This window comes from Poeciliopsis prolifica, unplaced genomic scaffold, assembly GCF_027474105.1.
Source record: "Poeciliopsis prolifica strain line A6 unplaced genomic scaffold, Auburn_PproV2 SCAFFOLD003, whole genome shotgun sequence".
Lineage (NCBI taxonomy): Eukaryota > Metazoa > Chordata > Actinopteri > Cyprinodontiformes > Poeciliidae > Poeciliopsis > Poeciliopsis prolifica.
The window spans coordinates 18618814-18646255 of NW_026562378.1; the positions used below are offsets into that span (position 1 = coordinate 18618814).

General features: G+C 38.0%; 1 protein-coding gene across 1 annotated transcript in view; it reads right to left on the bottom strand.

Moving 5' to 3' along the window:
- LOC129358481 (zinc finger E-box-binding homeobox 1-like) overlaps positions 1 to 25314 on the bottom strand; it is a 36204-nt gene extending 10890 nt beyond the window's left edge. Inside the window, exons 1-2 of the mRNA XM_055027567.1 lie at positions 25239 to 25314; positions 19 to 303 (exon numbers count right to left, since the gene is read on the bottom strand). Of these exons, the coding sequence (XP_054883542.1) occupies positions 19 to 303; positions 25239 to 25296 (343 nt within the window). The 5' untranslated portion in view covers positions 25297 to 25314. The remainder of the gene's footprint in view (positions 1 to 18; positions 304 to 25238) is intronic.
- Positions 25315 to 27442: the final 2128 nt, after the last annotated feature.

Below are 27442 nucleotides of genomic sequence, written 5' to 3' on the forward strand. Positions count from 1 at the left end.
CTACAGCTTAGGACTTACAGTACATCCTCAGTGGTTCTTGGTCCCCCTCCTTGTCAGCGGACGTGTAAGTGGTGTCGTCCTCAGCCGGGGCCTCTGGCTCCACCTGGCCCCAGCAGATCCTGCTGCCGGGGCTGAGGCCGAGAGGCCGGGTGGAGTGGGCAGGGCTGCTGGGCTCCTCCGTCACCTCGCTGGGTGTCAGGCTCGTCTTGCCCAGGCTCTCGTGGCAGTCCTGGGGCTCCAGGCTCCACAAGCCCACCTCATCGTCTTCCTCCGAACCCAGAGAGCTGACCGGCTCAGTGTCCACTGTGAAGGGAAATCATTAAAAACCTGAGAAGATGAGACAGAAACTTTAAACACGGGAGTCTTTTAGGAATGTAGCGAAAGGAAAACATACTCATTTATCTTTCTGTGTGATTAATAAGTTATGGTATTTCGTTCTGTCTTGAATATAGACATGCAGTTGAGCATGTGTGTTCAACTTGCGAAAGAGTTTTTCTAAGTCAGAGAAGAAATAGACAAACGCGCACACACACAAAAAACAAAACTAGGAAGATCACAAAAACCTCAACTTTTATATATATATATATGTATATATATATATATATATATATATATATATATATATATATATATATATATATATATATATATATATATATATATATAATTTTTTTTTTAAAGTAGAAATTCTATTCTCTTCTCTTTGCCCTGTTTTTGCATGTAAATGTGTTGCACATTTCAAATATGCTTTCATGGTCATTGTAAAATAATAAATAAAATTAAAATAATTATTTTTAGTTTACAAAAATAATAGTTTCTTAAAATAAACAGGGTTTTTTAAAAATATAAATTCAAGATTCCAATCTGAAAACTTCAGTGTCAGATTTATGGTTTGTCTCACTGTGAATTTGAATTATCTTAATTCAAATTAGAATAATTACTATAATTATTCTAATTCACAAATAATGCAACCTGGACGAATAAACTATGTCCAGGTTTTGATTCTAGTGATTAATGCCACTGCCGATAGAGTTATAATTATTTTTGTTTTTAAAGACATTCCTCTATTTATTGTGGTTTAATTTTCACTGTGATCTCAATGGAACTGATTTGTCATAAAACATTTATATTTATATTCTTTATTTATAAATAGTAAGTAGAAACATTTTATTGCACTGTTACGGGGGACAGTGCATTTGCATTTTGACAATGCAGTAAAAAGTAAACATGAAGCGCTGTAAGGTAAAGAGTTTCCCTTCTCCAGTCCCCGCTCAGGCTGCAGCGGCAGCGAGAATGCGCATTCGTTTTTCCCACGGCAGAGACAATAAATGACAATCACAAACATATGGCTGGGATTTGAGCTTTAAGACTCTATTCCCAATGCTTCTTCTTATTTCTTCTCTTCTTTCTTTTAAGAAGGCTCTTTTTTTCCTTTGATTATTGATATCTAATTTCAGCAAAGTGAGAACAATTTAAGAGCACAAATGGGACACTTTCAAAAGAATTATGATTATTTTGATACGACCCTATTTCTTATTTCTCTTTGAACCACTTGATATAATTTCCTCTTTAATTTGAAGAAAAGCATAAAATAAATGTTACACTGTTTGTATATTTTCAGAAACTGTTCCAAAGCATTTTTTGTGGATGGCAAGACACGTTTTATGATAAATTAGCTTTTTACTTTTCCAGTAAAGCTCGCTGCTTAGTGTTACAAAAGTCAAGCGGCTTGCACAACAAGATACCTAATGCAAAGCCACTCTCATCAGCTTCGCTTACTGATGAAAGACCCACTCACACACACAGCATGTACAGTCAATCCGATACTGAAAGAGCAACAGGGGTCCCACTGCCACAGAGGGGGCGGCCCACCATCACAAACACTGAAAAACACTCTGAAGTCAGCATGTGCAATTATTTTCTCTGATTAGCTAATCTAAAAATTAACTCCTACATGTGTTTCAATTTGTATCAGCTCCTTCTTCTCTGCCTCAGTCTCATTAAACCACCCATACGAACCACACTCATGCTAGGTTGTGATTCAACCAAGGCTACTCAGCCAGAGCGCACTCCTCGGAGTGTGTTTACATAGGAAAGAATGACTTGTTCCTGTGAGGGCTGAAATTGGTCATCAGCTGTGCTTTACTGTGCCTGGACCACTACACAGGTCAACCCATGAGACCCCGTGGGAATTTCTTGAGATAATAGGATAGAGCAAGAGGAAAATCTGTTGCTGATTAGCATCAAATTGGCTTTAATTTTCTCTCTCATGACAGTGAGTGATGCTGAGTCCACATGGGATGTCATTAAATAGCACACAGCTGGGATGGCTTTCATTATCTGGTCCACTGATTTATTTGTACACCAACAGTATTCTTCAAATAAAAATTTTTGTAGTTGGACCAGGACAGCGCAACTCAAAGGATTACACAGTTACCGGTTAAGCTGTTAAAAATGCTGGCATTTATTAATAACATTTTACAAGAAATCAACTTTGAAGCAGTAATTGATTATTAAACACTCAGACTTTTTGATTGCCCCTAAAACAGAGTGCAGATGCAAGCAGAAGGCAGAGAAAGTAAACAGGGCGTATCTCAACCACCCAGTTGTAAACGTTTGTTATTTACGCTTTATAAGTATGAAGATGTTTGGTTGCATCTCTTAAGGGAAATAACATAACACAAATTCCCCTTCTGCCTCAAGCAGCCTAAAACCTGACGCTAAGTAGGTTAACATTTAGCTGCATGTCTACATTAAATTCCTTTATTATTGTATTTTTGCAACAACTGCAACATTTGTAGCCTAATTTAATCCCCAATACTTTAGGATACATAAAAGCAAATATTGTAATATGAAGATTAGACTGCAAATAAACACTAAACACAACACTTGGAAAAGGTTTCAGTCATGCATGATTACAGACCTGATTCTCCTTCTTAAAATAAGGCTTGACAGGGAAGTTTTACATTTACTGATAAGCAGTTTCACAGAAAAGGCTTCTAGTCCCAGAGAGGTTTCAGATTAAGGACCAGCTTTCAGTGTCCACTACATGCTTGACAAGCTGCTGAACCGGCAGCTCTATGAGGTACCAGAAGATCACAGACTACCCAAGCAATCTAATCATAGATAAATTAAAAATCAGGCTTCCTATTCAAGTTATTAATAATATATCATACACTGCAGCTTTATTGATGGAAGTGGCTCTTGGATTGTCTGTTTAACTTGATACCTGCTTGTCAGGACTGTGGCTACAGCAACCAAATGACTGCAAATACTCAACACAACACAACAAACAGAAAAAAGATCATTTTGGCTTTAAAGTATTTTGTCCAGCATATCAATACGACAAATAAAACAAGACACAACCTTTAAATCTACACAGTAAAAAACATGAAGCATATACACTGTGACTTACTATTTTAGAATAGAATAGAAACCGCCTTTATTGTCCCACAAAGGGCACAATAAAATTTTATTAAAATAATTTTTGGTACTCATTTTAAAGGCAAAAACACTACAGTCTGAATGGATTTCACTTTCTGACATAAGCAGGACAATTGAAAAATGCATTAACTTTGTTTACCACTGCTTGCAGAAGCCCTCTGCGTAATGCTCTGCAGAGAGAAATTAGACAGCTGTACATTTTTCTTTTAAAATACAGCCATTGTTCGACTCTGACTTCTTCAGTCATCTCTAATAGTAAGGCAGCGATTTATGCCTGAAACAATTTGACAAGTGGTTTTATTTTTCCAACAGCATCAACACAGCAGATGGACTTCACAATAAGCAGCTTACGAATATGTATTGCGTTCTGCTACGTTTAATTATTTACAGTATTATCTTTACTCTTAAAAACACAATCGTGTGAATGTTCATTATTGTTCTGGCTATGCCCAACAATTTGCTTTAGAAAATATAAAATAAAGAGTGATTTAAAAATGTGTCAAATTTGTTAGCTGCTGGTTACCCAAACACTGGTGGCTGCACTCTTCAAAAATGCTCCAGAAGAAGAAATTAGTTTCATCATTTTTTTATTTGATTTACGAGTGTTGATTGACTCCTTTGAAGTATTTCCAACAGTGAGAACATCATGTTTGTTTAATTAAAATTACTGTCACCAGCTAAAAACGTAACTAAATGTTATGTGTTTTACTTATTTATTTCACTTATTAAAATAACTTCACTGAGACTTAAAGCCTCCTCAAGCCACTGACAAAAATGTGCAGAAAATAAGATGTATGATGCAGTCAAACCAATTAATGTTTTCAACATTTTTTTCCAAATTTTGGTGAGTAACGAATGCGCACACTATAACCATACGTTCCTATGTTCATATCCTTCCTTGCCCATCTGAGTCTTTGCAAGCAAAGGTTCTGCTTGCAGATGTGCAGAGTGTGTTTTGGGCGATGGACCCGCATACTGTGAGAGTGTGTAACTTATTGGAATCCAGTGCAGTAGAAAACAGCGTGCTGGAGTTGTGCATGCAATGTAATGTGTGGGAAGCTCATGAGTCATAGCCAGACAGTAATAACCGAAGTGTGCTGCATCATGCTTGACAATGTTGATCGATCTGGAGGTTGTTTCTGATCATTTGACAACAACAGTGACTTCAGATTAAACAAAATCTGTCTCCTCTTTTCCCTCCTCGTATTGCAAACCAAACATGTCCAAGAATTATAACATGTTCAACATACCAAGCCCAATTAAAGCAGTAAAATAGTTTTCTTATGAAAATAAACACTGTTGTTTCTTGTTACGCAATTGTGTGTGATCAGCATGGAGTCTAATCAGATAATCTGTTGAGCAAAGTGCTTTTTTTTATTATTTACATATCTGAGTCAGAGTTCCAAAAACAAAGGTGACCAAACCAAAACTAAGTTCATGTGTGGGGAACATAAAGACCAATTACATAAATGTGTTAGGTATACGAAGAAAGAGAGAAACGACGCCAATAAATCTGTTTTTCTGAAAGTGCAAATCCAGATTGGTGCTGGCCTAATTTGGCTCTTTTTTATCTACCAGAGGGCATCTGACTGTACAGCAACATGCTGGGCTGCAGTTTATTTTACGATGCACACATGTGATTCAGTATTGGCTCAGTAATTATGCGGCTAAATGGTAAAAGCAGGCAATAATTACCTTGGAATTACCTTGTTTGTTTCTTTTGGTTTTAAAAGGCAACAAACAAGGTTAGGCTCCAGCTTACCACACGGTGCAATTGAGCCCATTCTGCTTATTTTTCAACAAATTTTAAAAAAATATGCATCCTGAGTGTCGGAATACAGACTATAAAGTGCTAAGGATGAAAGTGAATGTATTTATGATCATGACAGAGGATGAAACCAACCGGACAATTTCTACTAATACAAATAAATCCAGAGCAAAAAAATGTTTTGGAAATTTAAGAGGTAAAAAACACATCAAATCAAAATCTGCTACTTCTTGCGGTGTCTTTTTTAAATTTAAAACCAAATATGTTAATTTTATTTAACAATAAAATAAACTTTTACACATTTTTAAATTAATTCTGAATTCTTTTACATACTATCAAAAAACTTCAAGTTAGATCAACGATTTAAATGCATTCTTTTGATAATGACATTGAGAGTTTTTGCATATGTACTTCTTCCATATGTGGTATGTGGTTATCACTTTGTGTTACTGTTCTAGAAAATACACACATTGCAACATGTAGATGATTAGCTGTAAGCGTAATTACAAAGTTATTGCATTGTATTGTAGCTTTGAATTTACTTCTATTAATTGTAATAGAATAGTATTTTGTATTTTAACTTGTTTTCTGTGTTCGTCAGAGAATAATTTTACTGGTGATGATTTGACATGTTTCCGCAGAGACACAATGCTATTTTGAACTCAATAAATAACCACATAGGGGTCACTGACACCCACGTGCTACACAGAATGACAGAGCAGGAAGATGAGCGTAAAATAATTTATACAGTACCTATGCAAGCGCTTCAGAGATGAGCTATGTCCACATTCATTCCTGTTGACAGCGATCATTTCCCTTTTTAGCGCACAGCAGAAATCAAACACGTCATTTAAGAAATTCTGGCAATGGCAGCAGCTCCCCTACTCATACCTGCTCTGTGACTTTTCATATAATGAGTCAGGGAAGGACCGCAACTGAGAGCAAACACCTCCCACCTGATCTTCATCTCAGCAGCGGCAAGTCAGTGACACAGAGAGGCGTTCGAGGTGATGGCGCCTTTTGATTTTGGCACTTTGGGCAGCTCTGCTTTGGTCTTTACCTGCTCTAACAGGAATAGTGAAAGAGCAGATGATTCAGAAGTGCCAGTCAGACTTAATCACGATGGTGGGACACCGAATACTCTGAAGATTCCCTGGGGAAAATGAAAATTGTGCTTAAAATCAGGTGAGGGGAAATTTACAAATTGGAAAAAAAGCATGATGGGCTTCCTGAACACTATTTTCCAGTTGATCATTATGCCCACTTGACAAAAACAGAATAATTGTCAAATTATGCAAAAGTGCACAATTGCACTAAAGAAAAAGTTTAAGTCCAGCAGGCTTAAAGCTGTTTGGCAGTGAGACACACACATACAAGCGCACGCACGCACACAAACACATAGACATTTTGCAGACAGCTTCTGGTGAGAGTCTGAGACTGAAAGTGTAACACCGTGATGGAGACTATCAAGGTTATTTCAGAGAGGAGGAAGATGTTGAAATGTGATGTGCAGTGTGATTTCGCGATTCTGCATCCTCTCTACGCTTCCAGTTTGCAGCCTTGTGTATGTTGGTGAAAAAAAGTGGTTGAAGAAACTCAAGGCGAGACAAAGTTAAATTTGTTGCAAGAAAATTGGATAAGAACGCAGCAGAAGAATGAAGCAAAACAGACAGAAAGAAACAGCAACAAACTGTCGTCCGGCTGATGTCAAACAGTGAAAAGCATGGTGCAGAGGGAAATTCCCTCAACACAAATACACACCGAGATGTGAAGAAAAACAAACAAACATGATGTGTTGGCAAAATGAGAAGCATGCCTGTCTTGTCGACGCACAATGCCATCAAGCACAACAAGAATAACTTTGTGTTTGTGCACAAGAAGCTTTAGGAGAAACTGCTCCCACAGCAGAAGAAGAAGAAAAAGAAGCCGAAGAAGAAGAAGTCACAGCCCTTTAGATGTCCCTCTCATTAGGAGGCACCACCCTGTCAAAGCATTTCGACAAACACCACAGAGACGCAGTGACATCTGTACTCTCAGCTAAAGAAATAAACTCATACAGATTAAAGCTTTGCGATGACATCAGAGCAAATAAATCTGCACATTAAGCAGTCATCTTTAAACAGTGAAAGCAAAGTGGTGGTACTGAAACTATTTCATCTTTGTTCAGTTTGTATTTAAGAGTCCTATTCAATTAGGGCCTTTATGACACAAAGTTAAAACCCATTTCCTCATTTTATTAGCTTCAAAGCCACCAACCCACTCACCGATACACACAAAATTGATTTGTCAACAAGTAATGCTTTTAGTCGGGGCTTTTGCGGATGTTAGTTTCAGTTTTCACATCTGATTCTTTTTATGAAGACGCTCGCCAATTAACAAACGCTGCCCCCAGAGAAGACGGCTGCGCTCGAAGGGCAGAGACATTTGAAAAAATCAATTGGTATCTGCTCAGCTGATCTGGTGCTTTCTATCTCCATGTCACATCACTGCACATAACAGTGAACCACACATATGCTTCGTGGAAAGCTGCCCTGATGTGACTTCAAAAGGCTGACAGATTAAAAACTGACAGCCAAACAAGCTGAAAGACTGTACAGTAAAACCCACCACAGATACAGTTAGAATGGAGTTCCAACTTACTGTACAGCCTTCTTCTACTGGGAGAGGCAAGTCTTCCTCATGACGATGCTGAGACGACAGCAGCTTGTCTGCTTTTCCTACCAGTCTGCAAGTAGCTTCATCTTTAACTAATGTCTGTAAAAAATCTTTCCAGTAGAAAATCTCAAGAGCCTCATCGCCTCCTACTCGCGTTACTCAAGCATATTAAGAATCTTCTTCAGGTTATAAATAATGCACAGAATTAGCAAATGGGTTAAGTGCTATTGAGTTCCGACTTCAATACACTTAACATATTCCTCTATTTCCACATAGATCCAATAATTGGTTGAATAATTGATTAGAGGCAAGAAACAAAAAAATAGTGAAAATGGACAAAGACAGGAAATGTCTGAGATCTTCATGGTCTAGACCTGTAATTGTACCGGTGAAGCAATAAGAGCACCGAAACTCACTGGGAGACGCAACACAATATATTTCTCACCCATTCTATCTTTTTTTCTGGGTTGTGGTGACTCAATTGTAGACATGCATTTTTTTTTTCGCTTTTCATAAGGTTAACAAATAGATCCGACAATGATCTCAAAGTAGTTTCATATGAAGCGTATTAGTTAAGCATTCAAGTGCTGCTTCACAACCCTGCTTCTTGTAATGTGGTTTTCGTCTTAAGAGACAAAATTGCTAAAAACCTACTGAGGCAGGACAAATACTGACTTCTCTCCTGCTGACATAGTGACAACTGGCCTTTTGGCACACATAATTACCAACTTGCATTCAGGAATGTGACAATTACAGATTTTCTCTTTGCAAAAAGGAGACAAGGTGTGCGAGGAGAGGTGTACGGAAAGCCTCTGTGGTTGTCTCTCTTCTTCCTCTAGAGGTTTCCTGTGTGCTGCTGCCTGCATGTTTGCCAGCGTGTGTTTACCTGTCCTGTCGACCACCACAGTGACATTTAAAACAGACACGGTACCTTGATTGACACGGATCCTAAACTTCAAAGCACATCCATGTCGGTTACTGAAAATATGACACTTCAGAACTTCAGAGACAGCTTGTGACTAATGTGGCTGAAAGCAACAGAGGCTTCTGCTGTTTCTGAACACGGCATACAAAAGCATGCACATCCCATGAATTCATTTCACAACTTTTTACAATCTAGTCACAAACTTCCAAGACATTTAATGGATTTTATGTAAGATATGATGTACAATATTGTTTTAAAGTTAAAGTACAATGACCCATAATTTTCCAAAGTATGGTGTGTATTCAAACCCCTTTTCCCTGACGCCCCTTAATGAAAACTAGTGCAACAAATTGCTCAAAGGTGGACTCGATAAACAAAAAAGCAGCACGAAACACTAACACATCATACAATTTAAAGAGTCCCAAGCCATGAATATTTCAAACATCAACGTTTATTCCTCTAGGAATACCTAAACTGACAGACCAGCTACTCTGAGCTTTAACCAAACAAGCAGCCAAAAGGTCAATATCGACTCTGGAAGAGTTGTAGAGATCAGCTTAGGTGAGAAAGACTGCTGGCATGAATCTTGCATTTATAGAAGAAAGAAGGTTTCAAACTTGTGTAAGACTGTGCTACGATTAGACAAAAGAAGTTTTTTTTTCTGCCTACATGCAAAATGAAATACGCTGAAACACTGTGGTGGAAGCCTTACATTCAGGAATACTATTCTTCAGCAGGGACAGGAATACTTGTCAGAATTATCCGGGAGAAAAATGTTAAGTAACTTTGAAAATATTAAATAAAGTCTGAGGCAGATGTTCACCTTACAGCAGGACAGCAACTCCAGACATGGAGCATGAGCCAAGACAGTGTGGTTCAGCTCAAACAATATCCATATATTTATCAGAATGGCCCAATTAAAGTCCAGACCAAAGTTCAATTAAAAATGTGTGGCAAGATTTGAAAATGGAGGTTCACAGATGGTTTCCATACAACCGGACAAGGCATGAGCTGTTTGCAAAGAAAAAATAGCAAGCATTTTCTTGTCTCATTGTGTAAAGACCAGAAAAGATACTTTTCTGCTCTTTTTTCTGCTATTTAAGTATAAAAAGCTTTGAAAACCAGATATATTTTTAATTATGCATGTCTTTGGGTTCATCTATACACTAAAATTCCACTAAAATGTAAATGTTTTCAATTTAAATGTGACAAAATGTGGAAAAAATGACACCAATTCTTTAGCAAAACTGTAAACCGAATTTTAAACAGACATAAGTTTTGCCATGAATATTTTTAAAGTAAATTTAAATGAATGGCAATATCAAGTTTGGTCAGGAAATGAAGTAATTCAAAACTCACCAGAATAACAATAACGCCCCGCCTACGACTGTATCCATTGTCACTAACCTTTTGTTAGCACTTCACTTTTACACAAATCAAAGTTAGAATATGACACACTGGCTGCATCACTTTGGACTTCCCTATCAGGTCAAGCAGAACTGCTTCATCTGAGTCAGTTATCGTGTGTGTGACTCACATTCTGTGAAAAAAGCAGCCGAGCAACTGAGCTCATGCTCTTCCTATAGGTATGAACAGTGTAAGTGCCATCACACCCTTTGTGCATCTGCTGCTGTGGAAGTGAGACGAGTGTTTGTGAGAAAGGTTAGCTCGGTTAGAGGAACACGTTATTTGGAGCTGGCCCTCCGCCTCCTCCCTGTGGCCCCGGCGCTGGTTTCCGTGTGCCGAGGGATCGGTGCCGGAATGCAGTAACGGTCACAGAGGGACCCACGCTCTCACCGCATTGTGAATCAAAAACCCAAACTCTGCTTCATTAGGCTCCTGTCATTGCAGAGACTCTCACACCACTCTATAAATACCCCCGTCTCCCCCCTCCAAATTTGTTTTCCCTCTTTTTTTCTCTCTTTTACTTACACATGAAAATGCTCAGGGACCGTTCCAGGCCTCTGATGTGGCTCTTTATTTTGTACGTTGGTGCAACAAACCACACAATAGAGGCTCCTTTTGAATATTAAAACATTCTCTTACAGGGTACAAAGGTTCTGGAGTTTTTTTTTAAGAGAGTTACAAGCTAAGTAAAACTTCTCTTTGAGCTTAACAGCTAAGAAATGTGGGATTCTTTTTTTTCTTTCTTTTCTGGTTCAGTTCAAGCTTTAGGTTTGTCAGTAAAGATCTGATTTGAGGCTGGGACAAATATGTCTGGTATCCCACTGGCTTTGTCTATTTTAAATTTGGCCAACAAGAGGTGTTTTAAGGGATGAAGGGCTTATAAAACAAAAATGTTTACTGCATCAAAGGCCAAATATTCTGCAATTACATCGAAAGTGTCAGTGCAACCAGCATGAACAAGCAGAGGGTCAGAAAATACAAACAAACATTAAGTTGTAACTATAAATGTCATAGCTTCAGCAAAAAGACAGAATCACGACAATAATTTGATCAAACTGCTGTATATTTACTCATTTTTCTCTATTTGACAGCCCACCAGCAATACACTCCAGTTAATATACAGAAGTGGCGCCATCCACTGGTTCACATAGACATCACAACCTTACCATCGGATGATACGCCACAATTTTCTGAGGAGCAACATGTGACCTCGAGGGGTTTAAACATAGAAAAGATGTGTCACTGTGCTTTTTAATCTTTCTCAGATACCATCATGCCCAGATTTCTGCTTTTTTCTGTCTGACTCCCAGTTCCCTTCAGTCTCTTTCTTTGCCCTTGAATAGACCAATAAATTCATGCAGAAGAAAAAAAACAGGAAGAATAAACACTATAAAACTAGTCTTTTTGTGGTCACAAAGATCTCCTTCAAATGATAAATATTAGTGAATATTATTTACCCACATCCGTATATTAGCTGAAGCTTCAAGTACATCTGGGAGCACAAGTGTGATGCGCAAATTGATGGCTTAAAAAGTAAAAAAAAAACAAAAAAAAAACTAGTTATAATGACCAAGAAAGAGGTAAAGACAAGAGCTGCAAAAATGTGCACATGCATGCCGTTACTGACCTCGCCCATGTTGGACGGAGAAGTGATGGTGAGAAGAAAGAGAGACTGAAAGAACAAGTGTAAAACCTCAATCAGTGAAATAATGTAGGTTAAAAGAAAAGAAAAATCTTTTAAAAAGCAAAGTTGGGGAGTTTAAGAGGATCTTTGATGTGTATCAGAGGAGGAAAGCAGCCCAGCGACTGGGGACGACAGTAATTTTAAGTCAAAGCAGAAGGCTGGCTGAAATGCTGCCTTACTGGCTGGCTGGCTGACTGCCTGGCTGACTGACTGTGGTCTTTGATGGTGGTGCCTGTTTGAAGTGGTTTTCGGGGGATGGGAGCAGCGTGTGGTGTCAGTGGGACAGGGGAGGTGCTCGTGGAGTAAAGCGGGGAGGGGGGTGGAGGTGGTGCACGATGGCGACTGTACAAGGCCGGGGGAGTCCAGGCTGGGAGGAGCAGTGGACGGATAGATGGAAAGAGAGGAGAAGAATAGGAGAGGTGAAGGATAAAAATAGAATATCAAGCGCAGAGATAAAGAAGAGGAAGACACAACACAGTCAGAAAAGGAAAACAGTCTAAAACTAGACCCAAACAAAGGAAATGAGGCGATGGCCAGAAAATCTGTGAGAGGAGCCTGAGGAAAACCTGACAGTCAGAGAAGTCAAGAACGTAAACCTGCCAGATCTCTCTGAAGCTTGAACACGTTCACACCTATTATTTGTAACTTATAGATGACGTTACCTCTCTCTGAAATGCTGCCAGGCTGCCTCACAACCTACTTCAACCTCCACCCTCGCTGTAATGTTGGACACATTCACTGTATGAACAGAACCCTCCACAGATTATGAGGATCAGCGCACATCTTGCTTGAATTTCATCTTCTCTTGTCTCACCCATTTTGAAGAGCAACTAAAAGAAATGGATCTCTGTCATGCCATGTTTGTATCTCACAAAAAAACAGAAAATTATGGATTACGAATTAAAAAGTCCTTGAAAGTTTGATCAACTTTTAAAAAGTAGGTAGGGGTTTGCCCTGCAAATGAATAAATGTCCTCAAATGAAAGAATGGTTTCAGTTAAATTTTTCCTGTTTAACCTGCGGTTCTCTTTTTTGCCATCATCCTCATTATTCATGGTTGTAACATCAACTTGGGTCTACATTTATAAAGAAAAGGCTTGTTTCTTTATAGTTTTAGTTGTTTTCAAACTCTTAATTATTGCTCTGATTGTAAAAATGTGACAGCATAGGAAAAAATGTTCTTCCATCTATTTTCTTGGATGAAAAAGCTCAGAAGAGGTTGTTAGACCGACCAACAATTAAAACACCAGCTAGTTTGTCATTTATTCCTTAACATTGGGATTTTGTCTCCCCCTACACCAATCCTATTGAATTAAAGTCCTGGGTTTTCTAATATTAAGCAATAGCAAGATTGGAAATAGTTTTATCTCCCTCACCATCCTTTTTACTTTTTTTTTATTGTATTGTTGTAACATTTTGGGTGGCAAAATACAAATGCTTACTTATCCAACCTGTATTATGCAGTTGAAACTTTCATTATTGTTTTGGATGACTTTATGGGCCAGCATATAGTATGCAAACTTTTTTATAAAGCAGCTTACACATGACAAAACACAAATTGCTTCATGATTAAAAACAATCATTATATATTAGAAGCCATATACAGGATACTAACTAATTTATCCTCGTTTTATCTTCTTTCCTATTTTGAAGAATGACTTTATATTTAAAAAACATCAAGTTAATTATTCATTTGAATTTGAATAAATTCTAAATTTATTCTAAAAGGATTTAAAAGGATTTCCGGGTTCACTATCAGTTGGGTCATGATATAATTTTAAACAAATATTTCTTAAGATGAGATTTTTCTTTCTTTTTTTTTGCTTATTCACTAAAAAAAGAAAATACTATCTAATGGGGTTTTCTAGCTGTGAGTTTTGGAAATTTTTTAAACTTCTCATTTTGCTGTGCTTGTTACAAATCAAGTTTTCAATTTTATCTTCATTTATGCAGGAACATCTCATTTACAAGAGAAACCTGTTACATACAGCACGACAAATTTAAAAGGCTTAATTATTAATTGGACAGTATGTGAAGAAGTGTAGGCAGAATGCTATTTTCTTTTCACCATTTCCTGGCTTACGAGGATCAACATACATCTGTCATTCTTAAATATGTTGACATTTCAAAGAGTGGCTCACATCATATTTAAATCCTTGGAAATTACAAAGTACGAACTAAGAGCTCCTAGAGGCTGTGATTAACTTCAACATTTTGTTTCAATATTATTCAGCATGAGGTTGTAATTTTGTGATAAACAATACAGTTATTTTAATGCTCGAGACAAAAAAATGCAACAAAAAGTTGTAAAGGAAAACAAAACAAGCTAAATTTGTACAACTTTTCTTCTCTTCTTTAATTTAAGTTAAAACTCTTCCTCTATTCTGTAATTTTGCAATACATAAACCTGTCAAGTACCATGAGAAATTCTTGACAGAAGATGTGATAAGTCTATCTCTAAGATTGCTGCAAAGTGATAAATGACGGAGTGGACCAGCAAATGCGGCCTTTTGCTTCCTTTTTAGCAAAAAATGTTTCCGATGTTTGGATCCTGTTCTTTATCACACCTGAGTCACTGATTGGTTTTCTTGATCTCTTGATGCTCTATGAGAAGTTAGAGATGAGTGACCAGGAGTTTCTTTTTAAAAAAAATTATTTTATCTAAATGCTTATTTTAAAAAAAGAACAGACAAAAAGGTCTTATTTTCTCATAGTTTTGATTTCAATTTAAAGTATCTTTATCGCATGTCATATTACCTCAAAGACTGAGTTCGCTGAAGTCAGTCGCAAAACTTAAAGTTGCTCTTTAAAGAAGTGCAGGGTGAGAAAAAAAGAGTTTACCTGATAAAGATTAAAATGTTACAGGTGGACCAGAAGAAAAGAAAGATGTTCTCTAAGAAGGAATGTGTTTACTCCCTAAGGAGCAGCAAAGTGTATATACATTATCTGTGTGCGTGTGTGTGTGTGCGTGTGTGTGTGTGTGTGTGCGTGTGTGTGTGAGGGTAGGATGTGGGAGAGGTGGTGTAATCTGGAGGTCAGATAAAGGTGGTACCAGGTGATCACAGGTACAGGGAAGAGAAGGGAGGAGGGAGCCGCTGCCTAACCTGCAACACCCTCCACATTTATTGGCACCCCGGCTGAAACCGTGAAAATAGATTTCAAATAAATGAATCTTTCACTGGAACAGCATTTTCTTACACTGAAACATTTTAGTTTGATTAAGCAGATATATACAATAAAATAACTCTCCACGTGGGAATTACTGGCACTAAAATCAATTCAAAAAATCAAGAAGTAACTACTTATTATTTTAGATTAATTTTAATAATGATCAGATTTTTGAGGAAGTTCTAATTAGTAAACAATAGCTTCCTGTATTTCATAGGATTTAAATGTAATTTTAAAAAGTTATTTGCCTAAAAGTCTAAAAACCAACCCTATCTATATATATCTATAGCCTTTATTTTCCTACTATCACAAATGTAAACCTTTTAACAAACTCTATGGGTTAATTTTATATGAGGAAAAGTGTGAATATGAGGAAATGAAGCTAATGCATAATTTTAATTATATGGTGGTCTTTGTGTGCAGAGTTCCTTCTCAAAAGTAGAAGCCAGGAGTGTTTAAACAAAAATCTGGTGGAGATCACTTGGTCTTTCAAGAAATTCATAATCCAAGGAATGTGGGCAAGTCAACTCAAATATTGCTCATCATTTTTTTTGTCATGTTTAATCCTCTGACCTAAAAAAACCCACTGAACTATTCCAGGTGAAGATGAAGTGCTATCTTATTGGAAAATATGGTTATGGAGAGCAATATTATAATTGTGTTTATTTAATGAAAACATATATTTATCCAAATATATTTAGAACAGCTTTTTTTCCTCTGGATAAATTGTCTTAAATTTAAAGATTGGATTTTTCTGTTTGGAAATACTTTCCTGGAATGAAATTTATTTGACGTAATTTTTCACAAAGTTCATGGTGGTGCCAATCCTTATGGAAACGCTGCTACTTACAGTTTTACTATTTATCTTCTGGGAGGATAAAAGCAAAATAAAAAAATAAAAAAATCATGAGTTAAAATGGACAGATATTAATTAAACTGACTGACTTTACGGCATGCTTCACATTGAAAAATATAACATTTAGGATCAGATAGTTTATCAACAAACATTTGGCAATAGTATTGATTGCAATAATAAAAAAACCCCAAAACAAATTCAATAAATTTAAACATATTCCTAAAACAACAGTATCAATGAGCTTGTCAAGAGGCATGTATTTGGATTTTTAAAAATCATTTTGAAGCATCCTTTACAAGAGTGCAGTGTGTCTTTAAAACATTTGAGGAAATTTAACACACTGATTACAAAAGAAGAAGTGGCCAACTTAAGAAAGCATCTAGAGAAGATTCAAAGTGTCTGATAGTTAAGACTTAAGAAACAGGATAAAATCCAGAAAAGACCCAAGTCAAGACGTGAGCGACGCATCGTCTTTCAGTTGATGCTCTGCTGTTTAAAAGTTTTCATTCTGTTTCCTGGTGATCATTTTGGCACAAAATGAAAGTTTATAAACTCATTAACGGTTTTCAAGAAAAAGGAACTGACTGTGTCAGGCTGCCAGAATACGAGGAGCCTGTTGATGTAATGCACTTTGAATGGCCTTATTGCCGAAATGTGTCTTTCAAATAAAGTTGGTGACGATGGTGATAAACCAGTAATACAGTATGATCCAGAAAGAAATTCTCAAGTTCTGATAATCTAAAAATACCATGGTTTCACAGTTCCACAACTTAAAACGTCATGTGGAACATTTATTTATAGCTATTTTAATTTTTACATATAGATCTAGGTAGCAAATTAATATAAACCACCACTCTTTACAGAGCAACACAAATATAAAAAGCTGATGGTTAGTTAGTTTCAGTCTCTACTCAGGTTGCCAACATGAGGTCAGTGATGGATGTCAATGCATAAGCTTTAACACCATGACTCTTTCTGTTCAGAAATATTTCTCAAAGCTCACATATATCTTGCCGGTGAGCAAGGGACCAGTATTTTCATGCAGCCAGCTGACCCACAGAGTGCAGTGTGTGGGTCACTCCTTGCTACATCACTTTATGCTCCAGAGAAAACTCCAGTGATTCTGTCACTTTAGGTTCATAATTCAACCAGATAAAAAGGTTGTAACACTTCGCTGAGATGTAGATCATTGTTAGATGTCTTATCGCACAAACAAGTCAATACATTTTTCCACAAAAGTGGTTACTTCTTTATGTTCATCTGTACAAACCACATGGACGTCTCTAACTAGCACATGATCCCATTCATGCAACTTCTAGATCGGCGGATCAGCTTTGAATCACTCAAGGAAATGCTGCTACCACAACAGTCTCTTTTGGGGCGATAATGCGTTGGTTTGTAGTCTCTCTACTCGTCGGAGGAGAAGAAGAGGAAAGTTTTCCACACTGATGTGCAAAGAGACTCTAGAGGACTGCAGTGGGTGGGTGGAGATGAAGTAATTTATGTCAAACAGGCTTTGCAGATGACAAGGAGGTATGAAATAGACTTTAGAAGCAAAGTTTGATGGATGGCTTAAGTCTTTTCCACTGTACAGAAAAATATTATTTAACTGACACCATTTAGCCACATTGTTAAAATCAGAAAAAACTTAATAACTAATTATTCCATGCCAGTGCTGGGAAACTGTGTGTACTCGGTTTAATTTGGATGCTTTTTGACATTTGCCACACGCTATTACATTATTGCTCTCGCATTAAGCTCTCATATGTCGAAAGCTTGATAACAATTGAAACTGTTCCCAGTTTAATCATGCGCTCAACCACAAAACATTTTTATGGATGGTTAGGTTGGTCAAAAAAAACCCAATAAAACAATTTTATCAGATGATGCTGTGTTGTCATCATTCTCTAATGCACTTTGTTTAAAATCAGATGTTTATGATGCATAAATGAAGATGATTGATCAATCTGCCATTTAAAGTGACCAATTACTCTTATTTTTTGACTGAAGAAGGAAGCCTGAGTACCCTGAGAGAATCCGCACATGAACACAGAGAACATGCACACTCCATGCAAAAAGGCCTTGGCCAGGATTGGAACACGGAACCTTTTTGTTGTAAGGGAAAAGTGATCAAAATTACACCATGACCAATTTTTGTCAATCAAAATAAAGTTTGCACAATTTGGATGATTTCTATCAGATTCAGATTCAGATAAAAAACTGAAATTCTCTCATTTTGTCTGACATTCTCATCTCCAGACCTCCAAAGTATGAATTTAATTGAGAATATATGGGATGTCCCTAAATATGCTTAATGCTAGGAGCAAACTGATCCAGTGATGGAGAACATTCTGCATGTATTTTGAAAGTAAGTGTGATGTAAATCTACAGAGTTTTCTACTTCATTTATGCAATTACACTGAAAAGGTAGATACAACTATTCTACATTTAAGTGTGCTTCCTCTTCAGTACAGTGATTATCTAAATATGGTTATATAGTCAGAAGACCACAGTTTGTGCCAATAGTGGACATTTATATGTGCAAGAAAATTCACATCAACTCAGAGAATGACAATAAGAGGCTACAAATCAGGTGAAATATACAGTGTTAAACTGCTGATGCCACTTCGACTTCCCCATGTCAAGTGTGATGTTTTCTTGCCTTTCAGAGGTGATCGAGGCAGAACCTAAAAGCTGCTACCGCTGCTAATGCACACCACATATCAAACTTCCTCATTCAACCTGCAACCCTGCTAAATCTACTCCCTTCACGGGCAGAAAGCGCCTCCTTCTCAGCCAGCTGAACGGGATCTACAGGCTGCCTGCCAGGCTGCTCTTTCCCCGTCTGCTTCCCTACCTCTCCTCTTCTCTCTCACTCACTCTCCCTTTCTCTGCCACCCATCTGGCCCTTGTAATACATGACAGCTGATGCTGGGTTTCCAAATTTAATTTGAGGTGTGATAAAACTGCACATATCTATAAACTGAATGCAGCAAGCTTTCTTGTGTGGACGGTTTTAAACTCAAACACGTGCAGCATATCAAACGCACAACCATGGTCTGTCGGCAATAAAGGAAGATCCACAAATAGATTTTACACCGAGTGGTACTGCCAAAGCAATGACGAAGACCTTAATAATACGGCTGCAAACGGAAAAAGTGAAAGATAAAGAAGGATTAGTCTGTATAATCAGATGCTGCATGTTTCAAGCTACTTCTATCAGGTAAAAAATCATTGAAGGGAAAACAGAAGTTTCCTCCTGACAGAAAGACTTATTTTTAAAAAATACAGAAGGTGTTAAATGTGTGACAAGAACATCGCCAACGATCTTTAAACACGCATACATGCATGTGTCAAGAGCTGTGTGGCTCAACCGTGTTATCTTGCAGCTAAAAGGTGAGATTCTTAGATATCAGAGCAACATTCAAGTTTCTGTTCAGCTTCTGTGACTATTATTGTTTTGACGGCTTTCATTACATGTCAGTACAGTCCGCTCTTAAAACCACAACTTCATTGTGATTGTACGTAACAGATCAACACAGTGTAGCAAGTATTTGTGCATTGGGAGAAAAATTTGATTGTCTTAATTTTTAACAAATAAAAACATCAAAAACTGCACTGTATTTACTGTAAGGCACCTAAATAAATCCGTTGTCGTGCAGCGACGTCAAAAAGTCACAGCTATCAACATCTGGCAGTGCAACAACATACAAGTGGCACCAGAGAATAAATTTTATTATTCCATGCTGATTTCATGCTGACATTACTATTACTGTTTGTTATTTGTCAACAATGCTAGTTCTACCTCAGGTTTATACTAGTTTATTATTTCCAAATTAATTAGCTCATGTTGTTTGATTAAGCATTTATTTAAAATCTATTTTTGCACATTGACCCATATGTTTATTTAGTTGACAGTTTTTCATAGCTGTGTTGACCTCTTTTTAAAGGTTAAAGGTTATGCTTAAAATAAAAGCATTTAATTTCAGCCATTTTTCTCTTGGTTCAAATAGGCTTATGAAAAAAATCAAATCAATTGATATCGATACCGACTGATTTGAAATGCTTATCTCACGACATATTTTTCAGCTATATCACCTAAGCTTAGGTTGTCTCATCTAAAGTCCTGACCTAAATCCAGTTGATTTTTGCAGAAGCTATCCATCAAATCTGACTGAATTCAAGCTGTAAGCTTTAGACGAATAATGGTGAATGTTTCAGTGTCTAGTCATGTAAAGCTGGTAGAGACAAACCTCAAATGGTTTGCAGCTGTGACTGCAGTGAAAAGAGATTCAAAGTAATAAATCAGGCAGGCAGAATACAAATATATGCCACACTTTTCAGTATTCTATTTGCAGAAAAAAAAAACTATATTTTTTGCATTCAATTCCCAATTCTTACTTGTTTGTCTGTCACTTCACTTTCCAAGAAATTAGACTGAAGTTTGTGTTGTGTTTCTACGTTTGACTGAATTGACGGGGATAATCGTATTTGCAAGGCATTGTGTTTTAACACTGTTTGAATAATCCTCTTAGAAATAATGATGTGATTCTTTGAACCCATATTCACTATGTGTGACCATGCCTAAAGCGGTTAAAAATTGTTTTGATGAACAGTTTTCCAGTTGTAGTAGATTGTCAGTGTGGCAGCCATGCATAGGAACATGTAGCTGGGAACAGAAATACTTTGGCTCCATCTCAAACATCAGAATAATTAAATAAACATGCGATGACTGAAAAAGAGCCTCAGTCAAAGGGACTCCCTATTACTGCTGTGAAGATGTGGCTTTAAACACATGCAGGCCAGTGACGACTGAAGCTGTGGGAATGTTGAGGAGAGAGTGAGGAAACTTTCTGAATATTCTGCGCTCTGTCACCCGACTTGGTTTCACTGCCTCTGCCCCTTCATGTATCTCTGAACCCCTCCAATTCTTGCTTTCTTACTTTGCAGAACTGTTTTTATGTTCTCCAGCTCTGTCAGCCCCATCAGTTCCCATCTCTGTCATCTTCCTTTCTTCTTCTGTCCCACCCACCCGCTGCTTCTGACGCCTGAGCTGAGCCCCTTGAAGAATCCCGGTAATAAAACTGTGGTGCCTGGGCTCGTCATTGCTGCCTCGGTTTCCACACCTCTCATCCATGCGGGTCAGATCGATCCAAAAGGGTTCAGCCCCTCCAGTTTTTATGTTTGAATACTTTCCCCCAGTTCTCTCTACTTTCCCCCCAATTCTTTTTTCTGTTGTTGCTCGAGTTCTTTGTGTACAGTGAACTGTGCTCACAGTGGCAGCGCCGTGCCAGAAAAAACCCACACAAACACACATGTATGCGTGCATATGTACATGCACAGTCACAGACACACAGCTGGGCTCCAGCTGCATACAAAGGCTGGGGTTTGGAAATCAATGAAGGAGAAAGAAGAAAAAGGGGAAAGGAGTTTAAATAAATTGGCACTTGAAAAAAGAAGAAAAACGAGAAAGGGAGTGATGGAAACAGAGACGAAGAGTAATTTTTTGGTAAAAAAAAAAAAAAAAAAGCCACATGCACCAAACAATAGAGTGAGGCTTGTAATGAAGTAACAAAACATAAGGAGCATAAAAGCAGGAACAGATAAGTTTGTAAGAGTGGAAATAAAATGCAGTCCTAGACTGAATTCAAAAGTTTAAGAAGTCTGATCGGCTTTGGACGTCTGTGAGAGAAGATTCATAGACATGATGTCAGGAAGAAATAAATAATACATAAAAAATAGAAGTTAAAAGATCAATGACTTTGCACAAAAAGAGGAGATTCTAGAGTGATGTATTTATTGACAGACACTATGCATAAATCCCACATTTCCCTTTTATTTTTAGTTAAAATTCCTTGCCCAAACCAAGGCTAAATTCATGTCAAAGGTATTCATATGCCTGTCAAACTCAGTTGAGAGGAGCACACTAACTCTGAGGGGAGCGGCTGAGATCCACACACCAGGCATTTTTAGTGGGGTAACTATTAGTCATGAACGCCACTAATTTGATCTTTATTGAAGAGTGGCAGGAAAAATAATAACTAAGAGAAAGCCTTCGGAAGTCATGCTTAATGTCATGTAGAAGATGGTGCTGTGATCAGATGAGATCAATGCCAAACAATATAATGTAGGAAAAAATACTACAGTTCACTTTGAATCCATCATTCCACATTGGAACATGGCAGTGGCATCATCATGCTGTGGGTATGTTTCCCTTTTGGAGGCACAGCAAGGGGAGGAAGTCAGAGTTAAAAACAGGGCTATCGTGGAAAAGACCCTGCAAATTAGACCCAGATCTACAATAAAATGGTGTAGATCTAAGGCCAGCAGTCAAAATTGGCCCAGTCAAAGTCCAGACCTATGTCTAACTGAGACTCTATGCAAGACTTCAGAACTGAGGCTCATAAACATTGTTAATTTGATCTGACTGAGTTTGATCTATAGTCCAACGTATGCCACACTCTTTAGATTTTTATTTGTGGTTGTTATATGACAAAAGTGGGGAAAGTTTGAGGGGGAATGATTGCTTTGGCAGGTCACATTTAGCCATTACCAGAGAGGACGGTAGGTGCACTGTCCAAATAAAGCATTTTTGTGAATAAGGCACTTCAGCTGTCAAATAACCACCGAGTCAAAAGTTTTGGACTATCAGTGCTAATCTTAATAATTCACATGCTTGCTAATAACTTACAACAAGATATTGCAAGATTTCTTCGTCAGATGTATATATTTTCTTTCTTGGTCGCTGCTCTGTTTCTAATCTGCCAGGAATGAAGAGCAGTAATTTCTTCACATTGCTTTATATCGTTGAACATTGACATTTTTATTGGGGGAGACGGAGACATAATCAATAGGCGCCTCGAAGAGAGAAGAAAAGTCAGCCTATATTTTCCCTCTTTCTTCTGGTTTGGAAAGGATCCCCAAATTGCTGTCTTATGAGTGGAGCCTGCCAAATTCGTTTGGTTTTATCAAGGACCTTTAACTCCCAGCCCGCATTCCAAATCCTGCACGCACTTTTCATACACGTACATTTCCACACCGACACAAGGATGCATAACACGGCACATGCATCACTGACTTTCACAGGCACTGAAACATGTGTGACATATCTCTTGCATAAGCTCGCACCCAATGCATGAAGATTCACAAAATGTATATATAAAACTTTATGTCAGTTTGTTTCTCTGACATTTTTAAATGCTTTATGCTCGCCCAGTCCACATCATTAATTATTAAATTGAGCTATATTATTGAAATGAGCTGCAAGAGAGACACTATCTCTCCTTAGTGGATGCTGCAGGATTAGAGAAACTGTCCAAGAAATAAATAGTCCTTGAAGGATGGCTATCTGTTTAACTTTCACATCAGAGTGCCACTGTTGATTTGTGAAACTGGAGCACAGTCGGTCGACAAACTGTCAAAGATGAGAGCATGCATGTGTCCGCAAATGAACACACGAGCTGCCATCAGTGCTAAGCATGCCAGAGAGGATCTGGCCCCAGTGACACACAGCTCGACTTCACTGCTTTCTAAATTAAATAAGGAAACCATTACAGACACCTATTAAACAAATAAACTGACTCTTGTGGCAGATAGCTGCATGTCAGTTAAATGACACTAATTGTAAGATCTGGGATGGTTTCAAGAAACTCTCGGAAATGCTTTGAGTGTGTTCAGATGCTGTGCTGTAGAAACCGCTCTGTTGAAAACAAAGAAATGAAAATCATGATATTAATTAGGGATCAGCGAGCAGATTCAGCCAATTTCTTTGTTGATCGGTTCTATCTTTAATCGTAAGACTAACACTGAAAAAGTAGATTTCCCTGTGCAATTAAATGCACTAAGAATTCTCACTTCTGTTGGTTTTAAAAGCATACTCTTTGATGTCGGGTTTTAATGTTTTATAAAAATCTGATAAAGGTTTATATGCTTTGATACATAGATAAAAATATTATTGAAATTCCTTCAACTTCTGATTCAGAACTATCAAAGAACCTGCAAAATATTTGTTTTAAATGTGATGCAGGAGAAAATCAAATCACAACTGGTACCTCAGACCTATATAACAAATCTGCAATAGATAAAAAAATAAATAAAAACTGATCAGAGCACTTACGGTTTCAAAACTGTAGTGCTTTACTTTTAGAACACTGCTGGCACACATCATCCATGCAATTTGTTTAGAAAATCATCAAGAATAAATTGTTTGCTGTAAGTTTACCCTAGCTAAGCTGATATTTAGAAAGTCTTTGGGTCAAATGTAGGTTTAGAGAAACAATCCCTGGATAATTTCAGAGTTCAGGAGCTAATTCTAACTTATTTTCTCAGTCCACATTAGAAGGCAAGAAGAACAAATATTACTTTACACATGCCTCTTTCTTGCAGGTGTTCCGTTTGAAATTTGGGAGATTGAAACATGTGGAATAGAGCCACAGTGAAGTCTCTGAACTCAGTGCTATCTAGAAGTTCCTCTCAGAAGCTTGAATAGGAAGTGCATTCACACAAACTGATAACTGACTTCAACTAAAAACCTTTCAGTTGACTCACTCCACCAAGTAATTTTAGATAAGATGAATTTAAACATGTGAGGAACTGAGAAATATAGGTATGTAATATATATATAAATTCAATTTAAACACATAAATATTTTTTTTCTCCATTGTTTCTCCAAAAAATATAAAAGGAAAAGATTTTTCTTAGGACTACAAGGTAAAACGTCCAAAATTACGCCATACAGCAGCGTGCATGCCGCTGCAAAAAAAAAAAAAAAAAAAAAAAAAAAAGCCTCGAGAACTTTTTAGGCAGAAGTAAAGCCTGCACTTAACGAAAGGGCCAGTGAGATTTCGGACAAAATTCTTTTTTTCGCAGTAAAAAAAACTGAATCTTCTATATGACATCGATTTAAAAAAAAAAAGAGAGAGAGAATAATTCGGGGTATAACTTTTTTAAAAAAAATTTATTTGCTTGCTATGATTTTTTTTCCTTCAAGACTGACTCCTACTGTTTTCTTGTACGACTACCTCAGCAGGTATCAGCAGGTACCTGCTGATATGTGGAATAGAGCCACAGGTAAAGCGACCCTCTGACCAAATGAGACTTTCAAGTTAGTGTTAATCATTCCCCATCTACGAAATTAATAAAAAGTCTGAAGTAGACTCCACACGCACCGTGGACAACTGCTGCAGAAAAGAAGCTTTTGAAAAGTAATTTCTCTGCAAAATTCCAATTTGACAGAGCTGGTTTTACATGATGTCTTCTGTCCGCTGCAACAACATCTCCCACCGCATCACTCACCAATTTCTTCAAACTTTCCAGCGCAGCGTGTTTCTTACCTCGATTTCTCCTCGGGTTGGCTTGTTTCCTTCGCTTCCCTCGACTTTCTTCTGTCATGGCCAAGCTTTAGTGCTGTCAATGGGGGGGTGGGGGGAATAAGAAATAAAAAAAAAAAAGTTGTCCTGCGTGGAGCGCAGCGGCTGTTGCGTCCTGTGCGCCTTGCCTGAGAATGAATGGCGCTGAGGCATCGCCTTCGGTCACAGCGAGAGCCTCAGACCTTGATGGGACTCCAGGCAGCGGCGACGAGACGCGGAGGTGATGTCAGCAGCAGAGGCAGGCCCTGAGGTCAGGTTTGGCATCGCAAAAACGTGCACCTTCCTCAAAAGTAAGAACGCGAGCATGACTTGGAAAAGTACGCCGTCATTTGCATATTACGACTACATTAAATAATGTGTTAGATTTCCAGTGTGGGCATCTCGACAGGGCTGCTGCTGCACGTAATGATGAAATATAGTTAGATTACATGCGTATGCACGTCTTTTGACGTTTTATCGAAAAAAAAACAGATATATTAATAGGCAGAAAGTTTAATCTTATGACACAAACACAGAGCTGCCAGTATTTCTCCACTCTGCTCATTAACAAGGTGCAAATGAGACCGTTAACTCCAGCTGATCTCCCTGCGTCTTTTCCCACCGAAGAGGAGATTACACTAACAGCAGGTTAATGAGAACAGGTATGCGCCCCCCCCATACACACCCCTCCCGTGAACTCTTCTTCAGGATTTTACAGCCTGCCTGTTATGCATGTCGCACCTGCGCACGAGTATCCCGGAGTGGACCCCGTCCTGCGGCCCCATTCACCCCTAGATTGCTGTAGGAAGTGGTGCATCGGCCGCGCTTTGTGTTGCAACCTGCGATGTAATCTGTTTTGCAACTGAAAAAACATCCGAACTAAAAAAAAAAAAAAACTCTAACGCAGCATACAGGCCCCCCACCTTGACTTAATTTGTGGCCCCTACCTTTCAGAAGTGAGCCGGGGGCAGCTTTTCAGGGTGCATAATGGAGCCTACAGGCAGTAAACAAACATGTATCTGTGACACTGTGACACACATTAGGAAGGTTAAAGACAGCGAAATAAAAGACTAAACATTTAAAATGCTCTTTAGATACTTGACGCCTATTTTAGCCCTAAAAAGTTAACAGTTATTTAGAAAACTGACTGACCGGTTGGCTACACATCATCAGCACAAGTCCAAACCTAACTCATGATTTATTACCAAATTTACGTTATACACATATCTTACATTGTCATTACACAGTATCTTGGATAAGCATTCATGGCCCTCTAACTTTGTGATGTTGAGTTGCTTTACAACCACAAGCCTCTGTGTTTACTTAGGATTTTATGCAACAAAGTGCAGTCAGGCTTAATAGTGAAGTGGTTTCATTTTTTTTTGCAAATTGACCTCTGAAGTGTGTACATTTGTATCTACAAATCTTTTGAGTTCCCAGCTGTGCACCACAAGTGTCTAAATCTTTTATTCATTCTTCTCTGCGAGACAGAGAGCATCTCTGGACATTAACGTTCTATTGCCACAGATTCACAATCAGATACAGGTTTGGACTTTGACTGGGCCATTCTAACACATAAACAGTATTTGATATAAACACTTCAATGCAGCTCTGAATGATAAATTTCTGTTTTGTTGGAAGGAAAATTTCTGCTCCAGTATTAAATCTTTTGCAGCCTCTGACAGGCTTTTTTCCAGTCTTCTTATAAACTTTGCCCCAGCTTCTCTGTCCCTGCTGAAGAAAAGTATCTCCACAGCATCATGCAGCAAAATGATGCATTCGGGTTACTGTGCAGCGGTAGCGTTCCTCTACACATTGCATTTTACACATGTCCCTCCTTCCTCCACATATTGTCCCTTACACAGCTTGTGACAAACTTGAAAAAACAAAGAATAACATTTTCTGAATTTTCAACAAATTTTTCTGTGGAACTCTGCAGCAGATTACAAATTACCACTGGCTTTTCAGTGACTGATCAAGGTTCTCTTTGCCTGAACTCTACTCTAAATTTCAGTTCGACTTTCTTCCTGACCTGCTGTTCCTTGGTTTTCATGATGCTTTTTATCCTCTAATGCTCTTAAAAAAACCTCTGAGGTATTCACACACCGCTGGATTTATACTGAGAGTTAATTGCACACAGGCAGGCCCTGTTTATCAATTGGAGCTTCTGAAATACATTGGTTTTTCAG